Below are 23825 nucleotides of genomic sequence, written 5' to 3'. Positions count from 1 at the left end.
CTAGCCGGTTAAAATACACATATGCTTTGAGTTGTTTCAATTGCACCACTATCATATCAAACCCTGACATAGCAGTCATAATTAAAGGTATGAGTAAAAACCAATCACCAATAGTTCCTTATGAACATGCATCAGCCTTATGCTACACTGTGTCCCTGCGGCTTGGCTGTCCTGATTCATGTGGTCAGATGACGGCCATGTGTAAACCTTAATGGATTAGATTGCCAACCTTCCCTCAATGACTCATACAAGAAGAAGAGAGCTCATTCATGATAAGGTGACCAGATTTCTGAGACAAAATCCGGGGACATTTTGGGTTCTGCGGTGTAAAAACCTCCAAACATGTAATGTTTTTGTCATAGAAGACTAAAACGGGGACACTGCCCTTACCCTGGCGGACAGGTTTGTTGACAGGGGGAGGGTGGTACGGGTGGTACGGATCTTTCAGTCACAGTCAAATCCGGGGACATTTCCGGGGACAGCCGTAGCTGGGGACAGGTCACTGAAAACGGGGACTGTCCTCGGAAACGGGGACGTCTGGTCACCCTAATTCATGACCTCACACAAATTAATGCATGGCACACACACGCACGCACGCACGCACGCACACACACACACACACACACCCACACCGTACAGATGATGATTATTGTCCCAATACATCAGGTATCCCTATAAACTCCCTATAAAGGCCACTGCTGCGTATGTCTTGTTCTTTGCTGCATGTGATGCCACCCATGTTAGGTATGCTCTCCACACAGAGGTGGTCAGAGCAGGGTTTGGCTCTTCTACAGCTTTTGCTCTTGGCGTCTTTCTCCAAGTCTGAGGAGGGAGTGTGCAGCCTGATGGGGGAGCCAGAGGTGCCCCAGCTCTTCAAGACTGGAGACATCATCTTGGGTGGAATCTTCTCCTTCCACAGCAACTGGAAGACTGTGGAGTCGACCTACGTGCACAGACCACTACCACTGCAGTGCACTAGGTAATTTAAAAATGTGCATGTCTATACACATACAAATACATTGTATATGATCATTCAAGGTTTCACATCAAATTTAAAGTCATATGGAGTGAAACTAAATGTGTTTTAGGATCCTTAACCATTTGATTGAAGTTTGAATTTCAGAGCGTTCCAGTATGCTCAGGCGATGCTTTTTGCAATTGAGGAGATAAACAACAGCACAGACCTTCTGCCCGGCATAACACTAGGATATATAATATATGATGCATGTGGTTCAATTGCACGGTCTGTGAGAGTGGCATTGGCTTTGACGGATGTTAATGAGGATACAGCCTCCCTGTCTGATAAACCTTGCAGTGGATCTGTCCCTGCCATTATGGGAGAGACCTCCTCTTCACCATGCATGGCTATATCCACAGTCTTAGGACCTTTTCACATCCCACTGGTAAAGGGTTTCAAAATAATCTCGAGCCTAACCATACAAAATATTTCAAAAGCATTTGACTCTAAATGTGTAGTTTTAATGTTGATTTTTATATTCACTTTGTGGAACTTTAATCTATAATAATACATGTGTGATATCATTCCTCTCTATCCCCCAGGTCAGCCACTTTGCAACATGTGCTTGTCTTAGCAACAAAGTCAAGTATCCATCCTTCCTCAGAACAATACCCAGTGACTACTACCAGAGTAGAGCCCTAGCCCAAATGGTCAAGCACTTTGGTTGGACCTGGGTAGGGGCCATTAGATCTAGTAATGACTATGGGACCAATGGAATGGCCATATTCACAGACACAGCCACACAGCTCGGCATCTGTCTTGAATACTCAGTCTCATTTTTCAGAACAGATCCATCAGAAAAGATACAGAGAATAATAGACATCATTAAGGGTTCCACTTCTCGGGTAATTGTCACCTTCCTGTCGCACATGGATTTGGAAATACTAATTGAGCAGTTTGCCCACCACAACCTCACAGGGTACCAATGGGTAGGCACTGAGGCCTGGATATCAGATTCTGTAACTGCAACTACAGAGGGTCACTACATCCTGGATGGCTCGGTTGGTTTGGCCATCCCAAAGGCCCAGGTCACTGGCCTAAGAGAATTCATGTTGGATGTGAAGCCACTCAACTCCTCTGGAGAGAAATTATTCACAAAGTTCTGGGAGACTGCTTTTCATTGTAGCTTTAAACAGACAAAAGATACAGCAGGAAGTCAGAAAGAGTGTTCGGGTTATGAAGATCTCACAGGGTTGGAAAATAGCTTCAATGACATGTCACTTATGCCTATTTTTAACAATGTATATAAAGGAGTGTATGCAATAGCCCACAGTCTCCACAATATTCTTGGCTGTGGGCAAATGTGTAGCAACACTGCATCACCAGATCCATTCACAGTGAGTTAAACACATAATGCTATATAATACAAATGTTACGTTAACGATTAGAAAAATGTAACTATCCCCAGTAAGGTTGTTTGTCGATCTAGATTGTTGTCTTAAGGAAATATATGATAAATAATACATCTATTTCATTATTCTCAGATTTTACAGAATATAAAAAATATCCATTTTAAAACAAAAGAGGGGGAGGAGGTTTACTTTAATGAGAATGGAGACCCAGCTGCAAAGTATGACATTATAAACTGGCAGCCCAAGAACGATGGCAGTGTGGAGTTTGTTACTATTGGTCTCTATGATGCGTCTCTGCCTGAAGACAAACAACTCAATCTAGATAACAAGACCTTTAATTGGGCAAATAACTCAAAAAAGGTACAACTTGTTTTTGCATAATCATTAGCCCAGATCTCAGACCACTTTATAAAATATGTTTTGCACATGCAGGTACCAGTGTCCATCTGCAGTGGAACCTGTGATTTGGGAACTCGCAAGGTCCTCCAGAAAGGAAAGCCTGTCTGCTGCTATGACTGTATACCGTGTGCAGAGGGGGAAGTCAGTAACACGACAGGTACTATAGCGTTGCTCAAGAGAAAATCTTAGTTAAATGAGGAACCCTTTTCACAGAAGTGTCAAAGCAGAGTAAATAAACGGGAGGCTTATAACTTAATATATGAACTTTTCATAAAGGCAGTGTAACTTGATCAGCAAATAGTGAAGCAGTCTAAATAATTAAACGGCCTAGCACTCTGTTATTCAGCAGCTGTGAATCAAACAAGAGAAAGCTATGACACTTCTATTTACTCATCTATGGCACTTATCTGTAAGTGATTCATTGTGACAGTAAAATGATCCTTCCATTATAACTGCAATGTAAATATCCCAATAATGAACATCTATCGTCTAACCATCTATGCACAAGATAACAATATCATCATTGGCATTCACATTGGTCAGTAGCTTGAAAACAAACAGCCACGCCCATGGTTGGAGAGGACTATTATATTCTGCTGTTTCCACAGATTTGTGTTTACAAAATGTCTTTTGAAGACAATGTGAAATGACATTTGAAGCTGTTTATAACCTGCATCTTGGTTTTTAACTTGCAGTATCAACATACAGCTGGGTTAGAACAGCTTCAAAAATACATTTTTTTTGCATGTATTTTTTATCATGGGTTCTCATTAGAATCTAGAACACTTTAGAGGAAGCAATGCAGATTTTGATTAAATTGTAAAGGTCCAGTGTGTAGGAACTATTAGCATCTAGCACTGAGGTTGCAGATTGCCACCAACTAAATATCCACCCCTCCTCACCCCTCCCTTTACAAAGATGTAGGAAGGGTTACGGGGGCCTGTACTTGGTGGTAATGTGCCAGTCGGTTCTACCAAAATGATTTCATCATCTACGACAGTATCGAGTAGCCAATGAGTAGCCAAAGTGATGAGAATCCTTGATAGATGTAATAATTGTATTTAGTTTAGTTTAGTCTGAAAAAGTATAGATCAAAGCTTACAAGTAAGATAGGGTATGATTGTCAAATAAGGTTGCGTAACCTCTAGAGTCGTTTGTCCATTCTGGACTTCTGTAGTAACATTGGGGTCCAAAGTGGCAGGCTCTATTGAAAATGACCTGTTCTCATTGTAGATATAGGGTGCATTTTAAGGTACCAAAAACACAACACACATTTTCATGGGATTAAACACGAATAAAACATACTTAGTTATGATTATTATATTCCATTTCTATCAAGTCCGTTCCTCATGCCACTCAATTGCCCTCATGCCACTCCGTACTATACACGTTCTATACTTTAATAATCATAAGAGTGTTATGTATACTACTCAATGTTACTACTTTCCTTAAATATGTCATGGAATCTAATATTTATACCTTATTTTATTGAATTTTAGATTCTATCACTTGTGTGCGATGTCATCCTGAGTTCTGGTCCAATGAGAGAAGAGATGATTGTGAGAAAAAGGAAACTGAGTTTCTGTCATTTACTGAAATCATGGGATCAATTCTCACACTGTCTTCCTTGATAGGAGCCTGCTTGACTGCTACAGTGGCATTCATTTTCTTCCGACATAGGAATACTCCAATAGTCAAGGCCAACAACTCTGAGCTGAGTTTCCTGCTGCTCTTCTCCTTGACTCTGTGTTTCCTGTGTTCTCTGACCTTCATCGGCCGTCCCTCAGACTGGTCCTGTATGCTTCGCCACACAGCTTTTGGGATCACCTTTGTCCTCTGTATCTCTTGTGTTCTGGGGAAAACTCTTGCTGTGTTGATGGCCTTCAAGGCTACACTGCCCGGTAGTAATCTTATGAAATGGTTTGGACCTCGTAGACAGAGGATCGTTGTTCTAGCTTTTACCTTTATACAAGTTGTGATTTGTATAGTTTGGTTAACAGCCAACCCTCCCTATCCGTTTAAAAATTTAAGACATTTTAAAGATAAGATCATTCTCGAATGTGCATTAGGATCCCCTATCGGGTTCTGGGCTGTGTTGGGGTATATAGGACTCTTAGCTATGTTATGTTTCATACTGGCTTTTCTGGCCAGAAAGCTGCCTGATAACTTCAATGAGGCCAAATTCATCACCTTCAGCATGTTGATATTCTGTGCAGTCTGGATCACTTTCATCCCTGCCTACGTCAGTTCTCCTGGGAAGTTCAGTGTTGCTGTGGAAATATTTGCGATCCTGGCCTCTAGTTTTGGGTTACTATTTTGTATTTTTTTCCCCAAATGCTACATAATATTGTTGAAACCAGAAAGAAACACAAAAAAGAACATGATGGATAAGAAGAGTTAGATTAGTAGATGTTCTTAATCATAGTTAAATAATAAATATTTCATTAAAGACTGTAGCGGGACAAGTGATCTTTGTGCCATCTTTGTCTCTTGATTTGTGCTTTTCTAGCTTTATTCCAAAGAGCAATAGCTATAATTTGAATTATTGATTAAAATATAATCCTATGAACGTAATGACATTCAAATAACCACCCATCTTGCCTTTTTGTTGATTGCTCCCTGGTAACAATGATAACATGAGTTTTAAAATGTTCGGTCAATAAGCTCATATGAAATTAAACTATGTTTTGTCTGCATAAAGATAATATTGTGCCGTCTCATTATCATCCAAGGGGATCATTTCTGACACACTATTTCCCACACTGATATTCATTTTATTTTGTCTCAATGTATAATACTATGTTTATAAATAGTGTGATAAATAGAAGCAATGCAAATGCTCCACTCAGAACAAACACATGTAAATACTGAGTCAAACTGCATCAATAAACCAACTATCTAGCTATGTGCTATAGTTTGAGCTGAAACCTGACCTAGTTTTGAGACTTATTAGGCTATATCAATTGAGGGCTGATAATCATAAAAACAAACAAATATAATATTGTTGCATCATTTATGTTTGCTTATCCATCATACAAACCTAAATGAACTTGAAGGCATATCTGCCAGTTCATTTACTAAAAGCATTCATAACGATTCCATTTAGATTTTTCTGCATTACATATTTATCAAAAAAACGTTTGGTAACGTTTGGTTTAACAACTGCGCTCACCAGATCAAATAGTTTCCCCCCACCCCAGATGGTTTAATACTGTCAGATTATTATATTTGTCACACTCCCCTTTGATATAAATACCAGTGCTGCGTATGTCTTGTTCTTTGCTGCATGTGATGCCACCCATGTTAGGTATGCTCTCCACACAGAGGTGGTCAGAGCAGGGTTTGGCTCTTCTACAGCTTTTGCTTGTGGCGTCTTTCTCCAAGTCTGAGGAGCGAGTGTGCAGCCTGATGGGGGAGCCAGAGGAGCCCCAGCTCTTCAAGACTGGAGACATCATCTTGGGTGGAATCTTCTCCTTCCACAGCAGCTGGAGGACGGTGGAGTCGACCTACGTACATAGACCACTACCACTGCAGTGTATTAGGTAGTTTTAAAACGTATATATATGTCGATTTAACTAATTCTAATGAACATGTATTTGATGTTATATATAATAATAACCCTTTGGTTCAAGTCTGAATTTCAGAGCATTCCAGTTTGCCCAAGCGATGCTGTTTGCCATTGAGGAGATAAACAACAGCACAGCCCTTCTGCCTGACATTAAACTGGGATATAAGATCTATGATGTATGTGGTTCACTTGCACGAGCAGTCAGAGTTGCACTATCTTTGATCAATGGCAATGAGGAAACAGCCACCATGTCTGAGAAGCCATGCAGTGGATCTGTCCCTGCCATTATAGGAGTGACCTCATCTTCCCCCTGTATGGCTGTATCCACAGTAATTGGACCATTTCACACCCCAATGGTTAAGTGTTTCAAAATAATCCTCGGTTGAACAGTGAAATATCATGCGTCTTTTTTTATGCTTCTAGCTGTCTGTATCTTTTCATTTGTATTTCATTTTCACTTTGTAGTATTTCTGATCTAATAATGCATTTCTGATACTATTCTCTATCCCCCAGGTCAGCCACTTTGCAACATGTGCTTGTCTTAGCAACAAAGTCAAGTATCCATCCTTCCTCAGAACAATACCCAGTGACTACTACCAGAGTAGAGCTCTAGCCCAAATGGTCAAGCACTTTGGTTGGACCTGGGTAGGGGCTATTAGAACAAATGATGACTATGGGAACAATGGAATGGCCATATTTACAGAAATAGCCACACAGCTCGGCATCTGCCTTGAATACTCATTGCCTTTTTTCAGGACAGATTCACCAGAACAAAAGCAGAAGATTATAGAGACCATTAAGAGTTCATCTTCCAAGGTTATTATTGGGTTCCTCTCTCATATGGATATGGATGTACTTATAGAGGAGTTTGCCCACCACAACCTCACAGGGTACCAATGGCTAGGCACTGAAAGCTGGATATCGGATTCCCAAACTGCTATTGCAAAGGGCCACTACATCCTGGATGGCTCTATTGGCCTGGCCATCCGAAAGGCCCATGTCACTGGCCTGAGAGAGTTCATGTTGGATGTGAAGCCACTCAACTCCTCTGGAAATAAATTATTTACAGAGTTCTGGGAGACGACCTTTGGTTGTATTTTTAATAATATAAAGCAAACAGGAGAAAATCTAGAACACTGTACTGGTTATGAAGATCTTACACAGATAAAAAACAGCTTCCATGACATGTCCCTTATGCCAATCTTTAACAATGTATATAAAGGTGTGTATGCAGTTGCCCACACTCTTCATAAAATTCTTGGCTGTGGAGACACATGTAGCAACACTATAGCATCAGATCCGCAAGTGGTGAGTTATGAACAAAATGTTATGAACTGTAAATGACTCTGTTGATTGGTGATTTAAATGAGAATCAAATGTGATCAATGAGCTAAAATTAAGCATTTGTCATCAGATTTTGCAGCATTTAAAAAAAATAAGGTTTAAAACAAAAGAGGGAGAAGAGGTTTACTTTAATCAGTATGGAGACCCAGCTGCAAAGTATGACATCATTAACTGGCAGCCTAAGAAGGATGGCAGTGTGGAGTTTGTTACTATTGGCCTCTTTGATGCGTCTCTGCCTGAAGAAAAACAGCTACATATAGATAACCTAACCTTGACGTGGGCAAATAACTCAAAAGAGGTTAAGTTATTTTTTCCCATTAAATATTGATCAGCACAGTCCATGTACAATGTTTAAACATCATTGTATGGTCAAGTTAAAACACAGTCGATTCAACTCAGACTGTGTTTTCCACATGCAGGTACCTATTTCAGTCTGCAGTGGGACATGTGCTTTGGGAACTCGCAAGGTCCTCCAGAAAGGAAAGCCTGTCTGCTGCTATGACTGTATACCGTGTGCAGAAGGGGAAGTCAGTAACACGACAGGTACATTAGCGTTTTTCAAGAGCATGTAGGATTAGTGCCATGTATATAATAATTTGTGTTTACTTTTACATTGCAGTCATGTGAAAAAGTATCCATCATGAAAGTTACACTGATTATAATACCATGTATTGGTATAAACATATGAATGGTTTAACATATACAGGGATAAATAAACTGTTTATTCTAAACAAAAGTAGAAAATAAATAAGAGAAATGGCAAAACAAGATCATTTAAAAAAAATGCTTAATTTATATCATCAGCACTTTTTTTCTTACATAAAAAGTGTCTTTTAATAAATGCAATAATTCTACCTTATATTTTTTATTGAATTTTAGATTCTATCACCTGTGTGAGATGTCACCCTGAGTTCTGGTCAAATAAGAGACGAGACGAATGTGAGAAAAAGGAAACTGAGTTTTTGTCATACACTGAAATCATGGGGACAATTCTCACACTGTCTTCCTTGTTAGGAGCCTGCTTGACTGCTACAGTGGCATTCATTTTCTTCCGACATAGGAATACTCCAATAGTCAAGGCCAACAACTCTGAGCTGAGCTTCCTGCTGCTCTTCTCCTTGACTTTGTGTTTCCTGTGTTCTCTGACCTTCATCGGCCGTCCCTCAGACTGGTCCTGTATTTTTCGCCACACAGCTTTTGGGATCACCTTTGTCCTCTGTATCTCTTGTGTTCTGGGCAAAACTCTTGCTGTGTTGATGGCCTTCAAGGCTACACTGCCCGGTAGTAATCTTATGAAATGGTTTGGACCTCGTCGACAGAGAATTGTTGTTCTAGCTTTTACTTTTATACAAGTTGTGATTTGCATAGTTTGGGTAACAGCCAACCCTCCCTATCCGTTTAAGAATTTAAGACATTTTAAAGATAAGATCATTCTAGAATGTGCCCTAGGATCCCCTATAGGGTTCTGGGCTGTGTTGGGGTATATAGGCCTCCTAGCTATGTTATGTTTCATACTGGCAATTCTGGCCAGAAAGCTGCCTGATAACTTCAATGAGGCCAAATTCATCACCTTCAGCATGTTGATATTCTGTGCAGTCTGGATGACCTTCATCCCTGCCTACGTTAGTTCTCCTGGGAAGTTCAGTGTTGCTGTGGAAATATTTGCTATCCTGGCCTCTAGTTTTGGGTTACTATTTTGTATTTTTGTTCCAAAATGCTACATAATATTGTTGAAACCAGAAAGAAACACAAAAAAGAATATGATGGATAAGAAGAGTTAGATTCATAGCCGTTTCTATTCATAGTCAAAATTCAAATAAAGACTTTAGCATTCATGAGTGTGACATGTGTTCTTTGTGCCATCCTGGCCTCTTGGTTTGTTATTTTCTATCTTTATTCTAAAGTGATATAGCCATAGGCGTCAGTTACGCTGGGGAAGAGTACCCACCAGTTGTCGTCAAGATTCATTTTGTACCCACCCCTTAAAGACAAAAAAATGTAGTTTAATTATTATGGATTATTACACGGCTCTTCTCAGTGCTGTGGAATGCGCTGTTCACTTGCATGGTCCTTCCAGACTTCCAGCTGTGAATTATTTTTCGATAATTGACCGTTGCATATAATGACCGCTGTCAAGGAAAGTGGCTCTGATTCACGTCTCTCGTATCACTCCGCAAGTAGTCCGGTAACTTATCAACCCCAGCGTATTTGGTTGCTAAGCAACGTCAACGTCTTTGGCGGAATATTTCTTTGCTGATCAACACTACGAATTGTAATAACAAATGAATTGTAAAAAGACATACCGTGTGAATTAATTTTTTCGTTTTGGCAAGTAGCCGTGTAATAAGCGGGATAATGTATAGAACGTCGCCGGTCATTATCTAGAACAAGCCCCTTCAGGGCAAGACATCTTCGCTTCGCGCAGTGTCCGGTTCGCTCTGTTAGGGCTTATTTTCCCGATAATGACCGGCGTTCTATACATTATCCCTTACTTATTTTAGAATGAGCTGCCAGCCTGGCTTGGACAATGAATGAGGTATTAATACCAATACTCTTTGGCTGGGATGCAATGATGAGGCATCAGACAATCAAGTCATTTTAGCCTGAATACATAGGCCTAGGTATAAAGCACCAGAGCAGGTTGGTAGTACCACGGACATACAGAGCGATAACCTGTAGAACTAAATTGATGTGGTAGGCGAAATATGGGATTCATCTGCAGACCACTGCCACATAAATAAAGGTAAGGCGTGATATTTATTGCTTAAGATATGCTAGTGCTGTGGTGAGGTGTTTTGTGTTTTTTGCACTCAAGTGGTCGGCTGTTTCAACTCTTGCAATTGATGTTAGCCATAGCCACCAAGTAGCCTAACTTATCCACGGTTTGCGTTCGTACAGTGTTGGGTATAGTGGAGATGACGATAGTGGAGTAATTAGTGTAATAACTGTGGTGGGGAGTGCATGAGTTTTGGTCAGAATGCCTGATGTAGGATGGATGTGTGTTGTGAATTGAGAACAGCCAGCTCATGATGTGATACACCGTTCAGCTGTGCAACAAATATTTTTTGCTTTTTCAATCTTTTTCAACATCTGTAGTGCTGTGTGTAGCCACACGTTTGCCCCTTCACAACTTAAACACGTAGTTAATTTGCTTTCCTAGCTCTTTGTTTGTGTTGGTAGCTTTCCACTGTCGGTGGAAAAGCGACAATAGTGGGTCATAGCCTATGTCCAATGCTTTCTAGAAACGCTTTCTTCATAAAACGTGTCAGACGTCAGTTTTTTGTATACCTTTTATTGGGAGCGTACCTATGTTCCCCGGTCGCGACTGTGTTCTTCGTAGGCGGAATCCGGAAAAAATTCCGCCTCAAGCACTAGGATTGGACAGGCAGCCTGTCAGGCAAACTCACACCCTGACTCCTAACCCTAAACCTAACCCTAACCATAACCGTAACCCTCACCCTAACCCTAACCATAACCGTAACCCTAATATTCATGATTCTTCCGGATTCCACCTACGAAAAACACATTCGCTCCCCGGTCACATACAAAGCGGGTAACATAGGACCCGGGGAACATAGGGATGACCCCCTTTTATTCATTAGTAAGCTACATGGGTATGCCGTCTTTCAGAACCTTTCATTACCTGCATTAAAGAGAAAAAAAAGATTGCATCCTCATTGTACCCAGCACTTCTGAAAATGCACTTTCGAATGCGTCTCTGTCCCCAGCACATTTCAAACCAAACTGACGCCCATGGATATAGCTATCATGTGAATAATTGATCAATTATAATCATGTTAACATTCAAATAACCATAACCTTTTTTGGCAATTGTATCCTAGTTACTATGATGAGCTGTGTTTCAAACTTTCAGTCAGCAAGTTAAACCAATGTATATCAAGAACTGCAAGCAGTCACACAAGGTATTCACAGCCCACGCCCAGCCGACCCCAGCGACCGGCATTTCCAAATGATTCACGTGGGCACGTCATTACTCCAAGCCCCAACTATGCCTCTAAAAAGGGTGGGTCGTTGTACTACAGCACTGGTATCTTTTTTACTCCCAAAAACAAATGTGCGCACACACAGACACAGACCGACACACACACACACACACACACACAAAGATAGATACATAGACACACAAACATACATATGCACACAAACACACACACACACAAAGATAGATACACAGACACACAAATATATATATGCACACAAACACACACACACAAACACAGTGGTTTAATAGTAGATGCCATTTGTGTGTGATCTTGGGACACCTGGAGGGGAAGTGGTGCATTACGCTTAAGAGCAATCACTGTCATTTGCACTGTGAAGTCATGGAATATGATAACCACACCATACTTCGTACACCCTCTTAAGGGAGGTGACCTCTATGGAAGGGTCTGCCTGGAAAGTTTCCAGTTCCTGCCACCTTCTGAAGCAGACTTGTGATCGATTTAGAGCATTAGCGCTTAGCTTAGCATTTATTCAAATTTGCACTGTGACTTCATTTTTAACAACACACAACAGTTATTAAGGGGGTGGCCTCTATGTCCCAAATTCGTTTCCAGTCCCTGAACCTTTCTCAAGTGTAACTGTGATCGATTGAATATTGAAAGATTTGGATATCCGCATAAGTGAGCCATATTTTCAAAAATCTTTGCTAAATCTAAGTCCATAGATCGTGTGCATAACATGTTGGGTCATTTTGACTTTTGGTTGACTTTGAGAATGTTTTTTAAGTTTTACGAAAATCTCACATGCACATAAAATGAAACCCCAGACAGACATCATGGGTCCAAGAGGCAAAAATGTTCAGCATGCAAAATAAGCCAAGTTTCAGAATTGTAAATTTATCAGGAAGGCAGGGCCGATCATTTAACTTTGACCACAAATTTGACCACCACTATGGGAATTTCAGCCGGGAGAAAGGGGCTCCCCGAAAAACCAAAAAAAAGAATCCTTACATTACACTGTGAATACCTAATAAAGTGAATACCTGCATAAAGCTAATATTTTGCTGTCTAATATTTATCCAATTAGTCAATGTGGCCCGGGAAAGGGAAGTCTGGGGCCTCCTGCTTGAGCTGCTGCCCCCGCGACCCGACCCTGGATAAGCGGATGAGGATGAGGATGAGGATGAGGATATTTATCCAAGGGGATAATTTATGATTAAAATATATATTTAAATTTAAGGCATTTAGCAGACAGTTTTATCCAAAGCGACTTACAATAAGTACATTTGTCAGAAGAAAGACAATATATTGCAGTTGGTACAGTAAGGATGTACATAGAACAAGATTCTAGAAAATAGAACAGGAAGAAGAAATCCTCCTTATGCTTCTCTGACACACTTTCCTACACTGACACACATAATCTTTCATATGTGTGTTACGAACCGGGCCGTCTCAATGACTCATAACTATGGATTGAAATATTGTGGTCAATAGTGCCAATGCAAATTACGAGAACCGAAATATTACGATTTAAATACTACATCAAACTGCATCAACTTACTAAGTATCAAGTTTAGCTAGTCATCTGTACTTAAGCTTGATCGGAAAACTCCCAGGGATTTCTCTATTTTTTAGTTTCTTAGGGTAAATCACGTGAAGGCTGATAATCATGAAACATAACAAACATAATGTTGTTGCATGTTTATGGTTTACTTTTCAATTCTACATGGCTTGAATAACATTAATTCATGAATCCCAATAAATTGAATGAAAGACAATTCATCTATTACGCTTTCACTGCATAATTTTTTTTTTTAATAAACAGGTAACTTTTGTGGACAAATTGTGCCCACCTGATGGAATTGTTTACCCCTCTCCCCCATCCAGGAGGGATCAATACGGTCATATTACTATATTTGTCACACTCCCCTTTGATATAAATACCAGTGCTGCGTATGTCTTGTTCTTTGCTGCATGTGATGCCACCCATGTTAGGTATGCTCTCCACACAGAGGTGGTCAGAGCAGGGTTTGGCTCTTCTACAGCTTTTGCTTGTGGCGTCTTTCTCCAAGTCTGAGGAGCGAGTGTGCAGCCTGATGGGGGAGCCAGAGGAGCCCCAGCTCTTCAAGACTGGAGACATCATCTTGGGTGGAATCTTCTCCTTCCACAGCAGCTGGAAGAACATGAAGTCTACCTACGTGCACAGACCACTACCATTGCAGTGCACAAGGTACTTCAGAATCATACATAAAAAATGGATATGCACATCACATTTAAATGCAAATGTATTGATCTTGGATGTAATATTAACCCTTTGGTTCAAGTCTGAATTTCAGAGCGTTCCAGTTTGCACAGGCAATGCTTTTTGCCATTGAGGAAATAAACAACAGCACAGACATTCTGCCTGGCATTACACTAGGCTATAAGATGTATGATCTATGTGGTTCGATTGCACGGGCAGTTAGAGTCGCCCTGTCTTTGATCAATGGCAATGAGGAAATGGCCTCCATGTCTGAGAAGCCTTGCAGTGGATCTGTCCCTGCCATTATAGGAGTGACCTCATCTTCTCCTTGCATGGCAATATCCACAGTTATTGGACCTTTTCACACTCCATTGGTAAAGTCTTTCAAAATAACCTCTATTCTAAACATCGAAAATACTATGTATATTTTTTCTGTATTTTTCTAGATCTTTTTTTATCATCTGTAATTCTAACTTGATAAATGCATTTTTGATATATATTTTTTATCTATCCCATAGGTCAGCCACTTTGCAACATGTGCTTGTCTTAGCAACAAAGTCAAGTATCCATCCTTCCTCAGAACAATACCCAGTGACTACTATCAGAGTAGAGCCCTAGCCCAAATGGTCAAGCACTTTGGTTGGACCTGGGTAGGGGCTATTAGATCAAATGATGACTATGGCAACAATGGAATGTCTATATTCAAAGACACAGCAACAGAGCTGGGCATCTGTCTTGAGTATTCATTGCCTTTTATCAGAACAGATCCACCAGAGCAAAAGCAGAAGATTATAGAGACCATTAAGGCTTCTACTTCCAAAGTTATTATTGCGTTCCTCAATCATATGGATATGGAAGTACTAATAGAGGAGTTTGCCCACCACAACCTCACAGGGCACCAATGGGTAGGCACTGAGGGTTGGATATCAGATTCCCAAATTGCTATTGCAAGGGGCCACTATATCTTGAAAGGTTCTATTGGCCTGGCCATCCGAAAGGCCCATGTCACTGGCCTGAGAGAGTTCATGTTGGATGTGAAGCCACTCAACTCCTCTGGAAATAAATTGTTCACAGAGTTCTGGGAGACAACATTTGGTTGTATATTTAATAATATAAAGCAAACAGGAGAAAATCTGGAACACTGTACTGGTTATGAAGATCTCACAGGGATAAAAAACAGCTTCAATGACATGTCCCTTATGCCAATCTTTAACAATGTATATAAAGCAGTGTATGCAGTTGCCCACACTCTTCATACTATTCTTGGCTGTGAAGAAATGTGTAGCAACACTATAGCATCAGATCAGCAAGCGGTGAGTTACACACAAAACGTTATATACTGTAAATGCTACTGAGGACTGCTGATTTAATCAAATATTTACTATGATGAATGTGCTAAATTTAAGCATTTCTTATCAGATTTTGCAGCGTTTGAAACAGATAATATTTAAAACCAAAGAGGGAGAGGAGGTTTACTTTAATGAGTATGGAGACCCAGCTGCAAAGTATGACATCATAAACTGGCAACCCAAGAAGGATGGCAGTGTGGAGTTTGTTACTATTGGCCTCTATGATGCATCTAGGCCTGAAGACAAACAATTAAATCTAGACAACCAAACCTTTACTTGGGCAAATAACTCAAAACAGGTTGTTATTTGTTTCCCATTATATAATGATCAGCACAGTCCATGAACAATGTGTAAACATCATTGCATGTTCAATTTAAGTTGAATCAACTCTGACTGTTTTCCACATTCAGGTACCTATTTCAGTCTGCAGCGGGACATGTGCTTTGGGAACTCGCAAGGTCCTCCAGAAAGGAAAGCCTGTCTGCTGCTATGACTGTATACCATGTGCAGAGGGGGAAGTCAGTAACACAACAGGTACTATAGTGTTGCTCAAGAGAATGTAGGATTAGTGCAAATCAAATCAATCATCCTAACAATGTAACACTGAATTAATTTATCAACCCTTTTCACAATTCAGTCAATGTGTAGTAAGTGAAGAGTACACACAGGTGTATCTCATATGATTAAAACCTGAATCATAGGTTGTGATTCAGGTTGTGGTTCATGATTAACAAATGAGTGGAGTTGGCTAAGATACTCTGGTTGAGCCCTGTTGGTTCTCTCGCACAAACAAGACCATCTTAGTGCTATGAGCCACACCTGTGTTTACTCTCACATGGCACTTATGGCACTCACATGGCACTCACATGGATTACACTTCAGAACTAGAATGCGTTAGGGTTAGGGTTCTGGCAACACTGCCTGCACCTTCTCAACTGAAAATTAAGCTGATATGGAACTTAAACTGTGATTCTGATAAAAGTATAAAACAATTTTTGAACAAAGGTTACATTGAAAATTTACCAAGATACGATGTCTGAAATAGTTGAAGTGCCAGAGAAGGCCATTGACTTGCATTGTAAAAAAATAAATTAAAAAAAAAGCATAATAGTTTAAAAATTGAGATGAGTTGAAAAACGTGTCTCATATTGAATAAAATAATTCTACTTTCTTTATTTTTTCCATTTTAGATTCTATCACTTGTGTGCGATGTCATCCTGAGTTCTGGTCCAATGAGAGAAGAGATGATTGTGAGAAAAAGGAAACTGAGTTTTTGACATACACTGAAATCATGGGGGCAATTCTCACCCTGTCTTCCTTGTTAGGAGCCTGCTTGACTGCTACAGTGGCATTCATTTTCTTCAGACATAGGAATACTCCAATAGTCAAGGCCAACAACTCTGAGCTGAGCTTCCTGCTGCTCTTCTCCTTGACTCTGTGTTTCCTGTGTTCTCTGACCTTCATCGGCCGTCCCTCTGACTGGTCCTGTATGCTTCGCCACACTGCTTTTGGGATCACCTTTGTCCTCTGTATCTCTTGTGTTCTGGGGAAAACTCTTGCTGTGTTGATGGCCTTTAAGGCTACACTACCCGGTAGTAATCTAATGAAATGGTTTGGACCTCGTAGACAGAGGATCGTTGTTCTAGCTTTTACCTTTATACAAGTTGTGATTTGTATAGTTTGGTTAACAGCCAACCCTCCCTATCCATTTAAGAATTTAAGGCATTTTAAAGATAAAATCATTCTAGAATGTGCCTTAGGATCCCCTATAGGTTTCTGGGCTGTATTGGGATACATTGGACTTTTAGCTTTGTTATGTTTCATACTGGCTTTTCTGGCCAGAAAACTGCCTGATAATTTCAATGAGGCCAAATTCATCACCTTCAGTATGTTGATATTCTGTGCAGTCTGGATCACCTTCATCCCTGCTTATGTTAGTTCTCCAGGGAAGTTCAGTGTGGCTGTGGAAATATTTGCAATCCTGGCCTCTAGTTTTGGGTTACTTTTTTGTATTTTTATTCCAAAGTGCTACATAATATTGTTGAAACCAGAAAGAAACACTAAAAAGAACATGATGGATAAGAAGAGTTAGATTTGTAGATGTTCCGATTCAGAGTGAAATAAATATTTTAAAGGAGACATATTATGGTGTTTTCCCAACAATTAAACATAGTATATGATTTCCAGAAAACATGTTTTTGAAGCTGTTTACTGGAAATAGGTTTTAGGAAAAGAAATCTTGCCTACCGCTATTCTCCTCTGTTTCAGTCCCTTCAGAATGTGGTGTTTCTGGGGTCTGTAGCTTTAATGTAAATGAGCTGCTGCCCATTGCATACAAATAAGCTGTCAGAGTGAACCACAGCATGGAGGAGAAATGATTGTTGCCGTTTGCGGACTCCCGGAGCTCTATATCTATTTAATATAATATTATGTAATATATAATAATAATAATTATAATAATAATTATTATTATTATAATTATATATTATATATAGGTATCTATATAATATAATATCTAATATCACGGCCAAAAGCTATGTGCGCCTCGGATGATATTATGAATCATAAAGACTGCGTCTGATGTCTCTGGTAATTCCACAACAAGCAATGACTCGTAGTGCGGGTTATCTCGGCCATGGTTGAGAAGAATTGGGGAAAGGAACTTTAGCTTTGACTCCCTGAAGTCCAGATTGAAACGTGTCATGGAGGAGAAAGGGATTGTACTCCCGGAGCTGAGCTGCCGGCAGCTTCGGCGGGTGGAGCTCGGCGGCAGTCCGGCAGCTCCACTGGACTCCCTGCCAGGCAGTCACATGGCAAACTGACAAATTAGACGTCTATTTTTGTATGGAATCTACCTGCTTCTGAAATGCATGAACATCTCAGCCTAGCGCTCGTCCGCTGATCCACAAAATCTTATCTAAGCTCTGATTGGAGCGGGATGGGGAAGTGGGTGGTAATATTCAAATGTGCCTCCTTCCTACGTAGAAGAGGCGGCCGAAACTGACTCACTCGTTTGGTAACTGTAGGCTGGGTACATTCAGAAATGCATATCTCACTCAAAAAAGCATGTACAGACTTATTTCAAAGTTTGTATGCGTGTGGCAGCACCAGAGATCCCAAACAACACCAAATCCCAGGAAAAGTGTTGTTTTCATAAGATGTCCCCTTTAATAAAAACGTTATTGTGCATGACTGTGACATGTGATTCCTTATGCCATTCTGGCCTCTTGATTTGTGCCTCTCTATTTTTATTCCGAAGTGCTCCAGTAATAATTTGAATTTTGATTTATATATAATGATAATGGCTTTGATATAACAACCAATGGACCTATTTAGCCAATTGCATACTTGTAACAATGAATATGTGTTAAATTAAAACTTTTGAACAGTAGGTTTAACTGAAATATTTAACTATTTATCACCTGCATAAAGCTAATATTGTGCAGTCTGATGTTGATCCAGAAGAATCAATGATAATGAAAATATAAGGAGAACAAGATGGCCTCCTTTTACTTCTCCCAGATACAATTACCAACACTGAAATTAACTAGAAAATGCATTACCTGCAGAAAATGCAGGTGAACGCTGACAGTTGAATGAAAAGCACAAAGCTTTGCTGAAAATTCTGAAACGTAAAATGAATTGGACTGAAGAATCTGGAAGGTCAAATGTATCGCACTGCACAGTTTAACATTCTGAAAGGTCAAATGTATTGCAATTGCAATAATAGTATTAAAAAGTTGAAAGAGTTGAAAAAAGTTGAATGTTAAAATATTCTAATTTAGACTTTGTATTCCTATACTAGGATCGATAGTGGCAATTCAAATTTTCCACTCAGAACCAAATATTTCAATGTCAATATGACATCAAACTGTATCAATTAACTTTATCTAGTTAAGCTACTAATCTGTACTATAGTTGAAATAGAAAACTCTGGGATTTCCCTAGTTTTTAGTTTTCTTAAGGTTTATCACATAAGTGCTGATAATCATTGAACAAAATAAATATAATATCTTTGCAATATTTAGTAAAAAGTACCATTCATTTGTAATGCCCAGTCGATTTAGTGAAAACATTTATTGTATCCCTGATGCTTTTTCAGCATTACATTTTTATAAAATAAAGTAGTAACCTTTTGTGGAACAAGTGTGCTCCCCTGATTAAATAGTTTACCCCCAACCCCAGAGGGATCAATACTGTAAGATTACTATATTTGTCACACTCTCCTTTGATATAAATACCAGTGCTGCGTATGCCTTGTTCTTTGCTGCATGTGATGCCACCCATGTTAGGTATGCTCTCCACACAGAGGTGGTCAGAGCAGGGTTTGGCTCTTCTACAGCTTTTGCTCTTGGTGTCTTTCTCCAAGTCTGAGGAGCGAGTGTGCAGCCTGATGGGGGAGCCAGAGGAGCCCCAGCTCTTCAAGACTGGAGACATCATCTTGGGTGGAATCTTCTCCTTCCACAGCAGCTGGAAGAACATGAAGTCTACCTATGTTCACAGTCCACTACCATTGCAGTGCACAAGGTAGTTAAAAATAATACATATATAGATGGATTTATATACAATTCTATGCATGTTTTTTATGTTATATGTAATAATAACCCTTTGGTTCAAGTCTGAATTTCAGAGCATTCCAGTTTGCCCAGGCAATGCTTTTTGCCATTGAGGAGATAAACAACAGCACAGACCTTCTGCCTGGCATTGAAGTGGGATATAAGATCTATGATGCATGTGGTTCAACTGCACGAGCAGTCAGAGTGGCGCTGTCTTTGATGAATGGCAATGAGGATACAGCCACCATGTCTGATATACGTTGCAGTGGATCTGTCCCTGCTATTATAGGACTGCAATCATCTTCCCCCTCTATGGCTGTAGCCACAGTAATTGGACCTTTTCACACCCCGATGGTAGAGTGTTTAGAATAATCCTAGGCTGAAAATAGAAATAGCATATTTTTTTAATCGTACTTGTTGTCCATATCTTTTCATTTGCATTTATTTTTCACTTTGTAGGTAATTTTGATCTGTAATAATGCATTTCTGATACTATTCTCTATCCCCCAGGTCAGCTACTTTGCAACATGTGCTTGTCTTAGCAACAAAGTCAAGTATCCATCCTTCCTCAGAACAATACCCAGTGACTACTACCAGAGTAGAGCTCTAGCCCAAATGGTCAAGCACTTTGGTTGGACCTGGGTAGGGGCCATTAGATCAAATAATGACTATGGGAACAATGGAATGGCAACATTTACAGAAATAGCCACACAGCTCAGCATCTGTCTTGAATACTCATTGCCTTTTTTCAGGACAGATCCACCAGAACAAAAGCAGAAGATTATAGAGACTATTAAGGGTTCCACTTCCAAAGTTATTATTGCGTTCCTTTCTCATATGGATATGGACGAACTCATAGAGGAGTTTGCCCACCACAACCTGACAGGGTACCAATGGGTAGGCACTGAAAGCTGGATCTCGGATTCCCCAATTGCAATTGCGAAGGGCCACTACATCCTGGATGGCTCTATTGGCCTGGCCATCCGAAAGGCCCATGTCACTGGCCTGAGAGAGTTCATGTTGGATGTGAAGCCACTCAACTCCTCTGGAAATAAATTGTTCACAGAGTTCTGGGAGACAACATTTGGTTGTATATTTAATAATATAAAGCAAACAGGAGAAAATCTGGAACACTGTACTGGTTATGAAGATCTCACAGGGATAAAAAACAGCTTCCATGACATGTCACTCATGTCTATCTTTAACAATGTATATAAAGGTGTGTATGCAGTTGCCCACACTCTTCATAGTATTCTTGGCTGTGGAAAAATGTGTAGCAACACCATAGCATCACATCCGCAAGCGGTGAGTAACACTTAATGTTTATGTACCGTAAATGCTACTGTAGACTAGGGATTTAAATAGGCACTGAATGTGATGAATGTGCTAAAATGAAGCATTTGTCATCAGATTTTGCAGCATTTAAAGAACATAAGATTTAAAACAAAAGAGGGAGAGGAGGTTTACTTTAATGAGAATGGAGACCCAGCTGCAAAGTATGACATCATAAACTGGCAGCCCAAGAAGGATGGCAGTGTGGAGTTTGTTACTATTGGCCTCTATGATGCGTCTCTACCTGAAGAAAAACAGCTACATCTAGATAACCTAACCTTAACTTGGGCAAATAACTCAAAACAGGTTAAGTTATTTTTTCCCATTAAATATTGATCAGCACAGTCCATGTACAATGTTTAAACACCATTGTATGTTCAAGTTAAAACACATTTGATTCAATTCTGACTGTGTTTCCACATGCAGGTACCTATTTCAGTCTGCAGTGGGACATGTGCTTTGGGAACTCGTAAGGTCCTCCAGAAAGGAAAGCCTGTCTGCTGCTATGACTGTATACGATGTGCAGAAGGGGAAGTCAGTAACACAACAGGTACTATAGCGTTGCTCAAGAGAATGTAGGATTAGTGCATAACTTTAATGTGTGTTTCATGAAGGCAATGGTTCCTGCTAAGGAATGAGTGAAGTAGGCTAAGCAATGCACTACTCAAGCCCTGTTGGTGCTCTTGCACAAACAAGACCATTATTAATGCTATGAGCCTCAATTGTCTTTACTCTAACATTACAGTCATGTGGAAAAAGTACATTGTGAAAGTTACACTGCTTCTAATAAAAATTATAATTACATATGATTTAAGATATACAAGGAAAAATACACCTTCAAAACAAAAGTGTAAAATAAATGAGAAAACTGGTAAAACAGGGTATTTTCAAAATAATTTTGATTTTTCTCTACATGCTTCTTTCTTTCACAAAAAATGTGTCTTAATAAATGTAATAATTCTATCTTATATTCATTGAATTTTAGATTCTATCTCTTGTGTGCGATGTCATCCTGAGTTCTGGTCCAATGAGAGAAGAGATGGATGTGAGAAAAAGGAAACTGAGTTTCTGTCATTTACTGAAATCATGGGGACAATTCTCACCCTGTCTTCCTTGTTAGGAGCCTTCTTGACTGCTACAGTGGCATTCATTTTCTTCAGACATAGGAATACTCCAATAGTCAAGGCCAACAACTCTGAGCTGAGCTTCCTGCTGCTCTTCTCCTTGACTCTGTGTTTCCTGTGTTCTCTGACCTTCATCGGCCGTCCCTCAGACTGGTCCTGTATTTTCCGCCACACAGCTTTTGGGATCACCTTTGTCCTCTGTATCTCTTGTGTTCTGGGGAAAACTCTTGCTGTGTTGATGGCCTTTAAGGCTACACTACCCGGTAGTAATCTAATGAAATTGTTTGGACCTCGTCGACAGAAAATTGTTGTTCTAGCTTTTACTTGTATACAAGTTGGGATTTGCATAGTTTGGGTAACAGCCAACCCTCCCTATCCATTTAAGAATTTGAGACATTTTAAAGATAAGATCATTCTAGAATGTGCCCTAGGATCCCCTATAGGGTTCTGGGCTGTGTTGGGGTATATAGGACTCCTAGCTTTGTTATGTTTCATACTGGCTATTCTGGCCAGAAAGCTGCCTGATAACTTCAATGAGGCCAAATTCATCACCTTCAGTATGTTGATATTCTGTGCAGTCTGGATGACCTTCATCCCTGCTTATGTTAGTTCTCCTGGGAAGTTCAGTGTGGCTGTGGAAATATTTGCTATCCTGGCCTCTAGTTTTGGGTTACTATTTTGTATTTTTATTCCAAAGTGCTACATAATATTGTTGAAACCAGAAAGAAACACAAAAAAGAATATGATGATTAAGAAGAGTTAGATTTGTCAATGTTCATAGTCATAGTGAAATAATTCATATTTTAATAAAAACTGTGACATGTAATCTGTTTGCCATGTGGGCCTCTTGATTTGTGCCTCTCTTTTTTTATTCCAAAGTGCTCCAGTAATCATTTGAATTATGAATTGAATATAATCATAATGGCTTTGATATAAGTACCTATGGACCAATTTGGGCCATTGTACACTTGTAACTAAGATAAGGTGAGTCTTAAAATTTTCGTCAGTAGGTTCAACTGAAATGTATATCTATGTATCGCTGGCATAAGGCTAATATTGTGCAGTCTGATGTTCATCCAGAAGAATTGATAATGAAAATAGAAGGAGAACAAGATGGCCTCCTTTTACTTCTCCTAAAGACAATTCCCAAAACTGACATTAATAATCTCTCAGATATATGTTGGGGACCAGGTCTTCCAAATTTTTTAGACAATTTTTTCATATATTGGGATCAATAGTGGCAATGCAAATTCTCCACTCAGAGCTAAAGTATATTTTAGCTAGTAATCTGTACTATATATTAATCTGAAACCTGACTCGGATTTCTCTAGTCTTTAGTTTTTTCAGGGTATATCACATAAGGGCTAATCATTATGAAACAAAACTAATATAAAATTTTTGTTATTTGCTTTTACGTATTCATCATACATACCTTGAGTATTGTTAATTCAGATCGCCCAGTCAATTTAGTGAAAGCAACCACTTTATCCATTATGCTTTTTCTGCATTCGATTTTCATTGATTAAAGTAGTAACATTTTGTGGAACAAGTGCGCTCACTTGATCAAATTGTTTACCCC

The 23825-nt window shown here is 39.6% G+C and overlaps 4 protein-coding genes across 4 annotated transcripts; all 4 read left to right on the top strand.

Moving 5' to 3' along the window:
- Positions 1–746: 746 nt before the first annotated feature.
- On the top strand, positions 747–5170 carry LOC311342427 (extracellular calcium-sensing receptor-like; the record flags this gene model as incomplete). The annotated part of the gene is made up of 6 exons (XM_084467260.1): positions 747–979; positions 1112–1403; positions 1561–2355; positions 2503–2730; positions 2803–2926; positions 4269–5170. 6 exons carry the CDS (start codon positions 747–749, stop codon positions 5168–5170), a joined length of 2574 nt encoding a protein of 857 aa, XP_084323386.1.
- Positions 5171–6078: 908 nt separating this feature from the next.
- On the top strand, positions 6079–9462 carry LOC311342426 (extracellular calcium-sensing receptor-like; the record flags this gene model as incomplete). The annotated part of the gene is made up of 6 exons (XM_084467259.1): positions 6079–6311; positions 6402–6698; positions 6856–7645; positions 7752–7979; positions 8101–8224; positions 8561–9462. The coding sequence occupies 6 exons, from the start codon at positions 6079–6081 to the stop codon at positions 9460–9462; spliced, it is 2574 nt and encodes an 857-aa protein (XP_084323385.1).
- Positions 9463–13640: 4178 nt separating this feature from the next.
- LOC311342425 (extracellular calcium-sensing receptor-like) lies at positions 13641–17326 on the top strand (the record flags this gene model as incomplete). Its single annotated transcript, XM_084467258.1, has 6 exons — positions 13641–13873; positions 13968–14259; positions 14404–15198; positions 15305–15532; positions 15645–15768; positions 16425–17326. 6 exons carry the CDS (start codon positions 13641–13643, stop codon positions 17324–17326), a joined length of 2574 nt encoding a protein of 857 aa, XP_084323384.1.
- A 2202-nt stretch (positions 17327–19528) lies between these two features.
- Positions 19529–23009, top strand: LOC311342424 (extracellular calcium-sensing receptor-like; the record flags this gene model as incomplete). The annotated part of the gene is made up of 5 exons (XM_084467257.1): positions 19529–19729; positions 20301–20432; positions 20736–20816; positions 21549–21672; positions 22108–23009. 5 exons carry the CDS (start codon positions 19529–19531, stop codon positions 23007–23009), a joined length of 1440 nt encoding a protein of 479 aa, XP_084323383.1.
- Between the last annotated feature and the right edge of the window lie 816 nt (positions 23010–23825).

Source organism: Micromesistius poutassou (assembly GCF_964030765.1).
Source record: "Micromesistius poutassou genome assembly, chromosome: 4".
NCBI lineage: Eukaryota > Metazoa > Chordata > Actinopteri > Gadiformes > Gadidae > Micromesistius > Micromesistius poutassou.
This window is presented reverse-complemented; position numbering and strand designations above follow the sequence as displayed.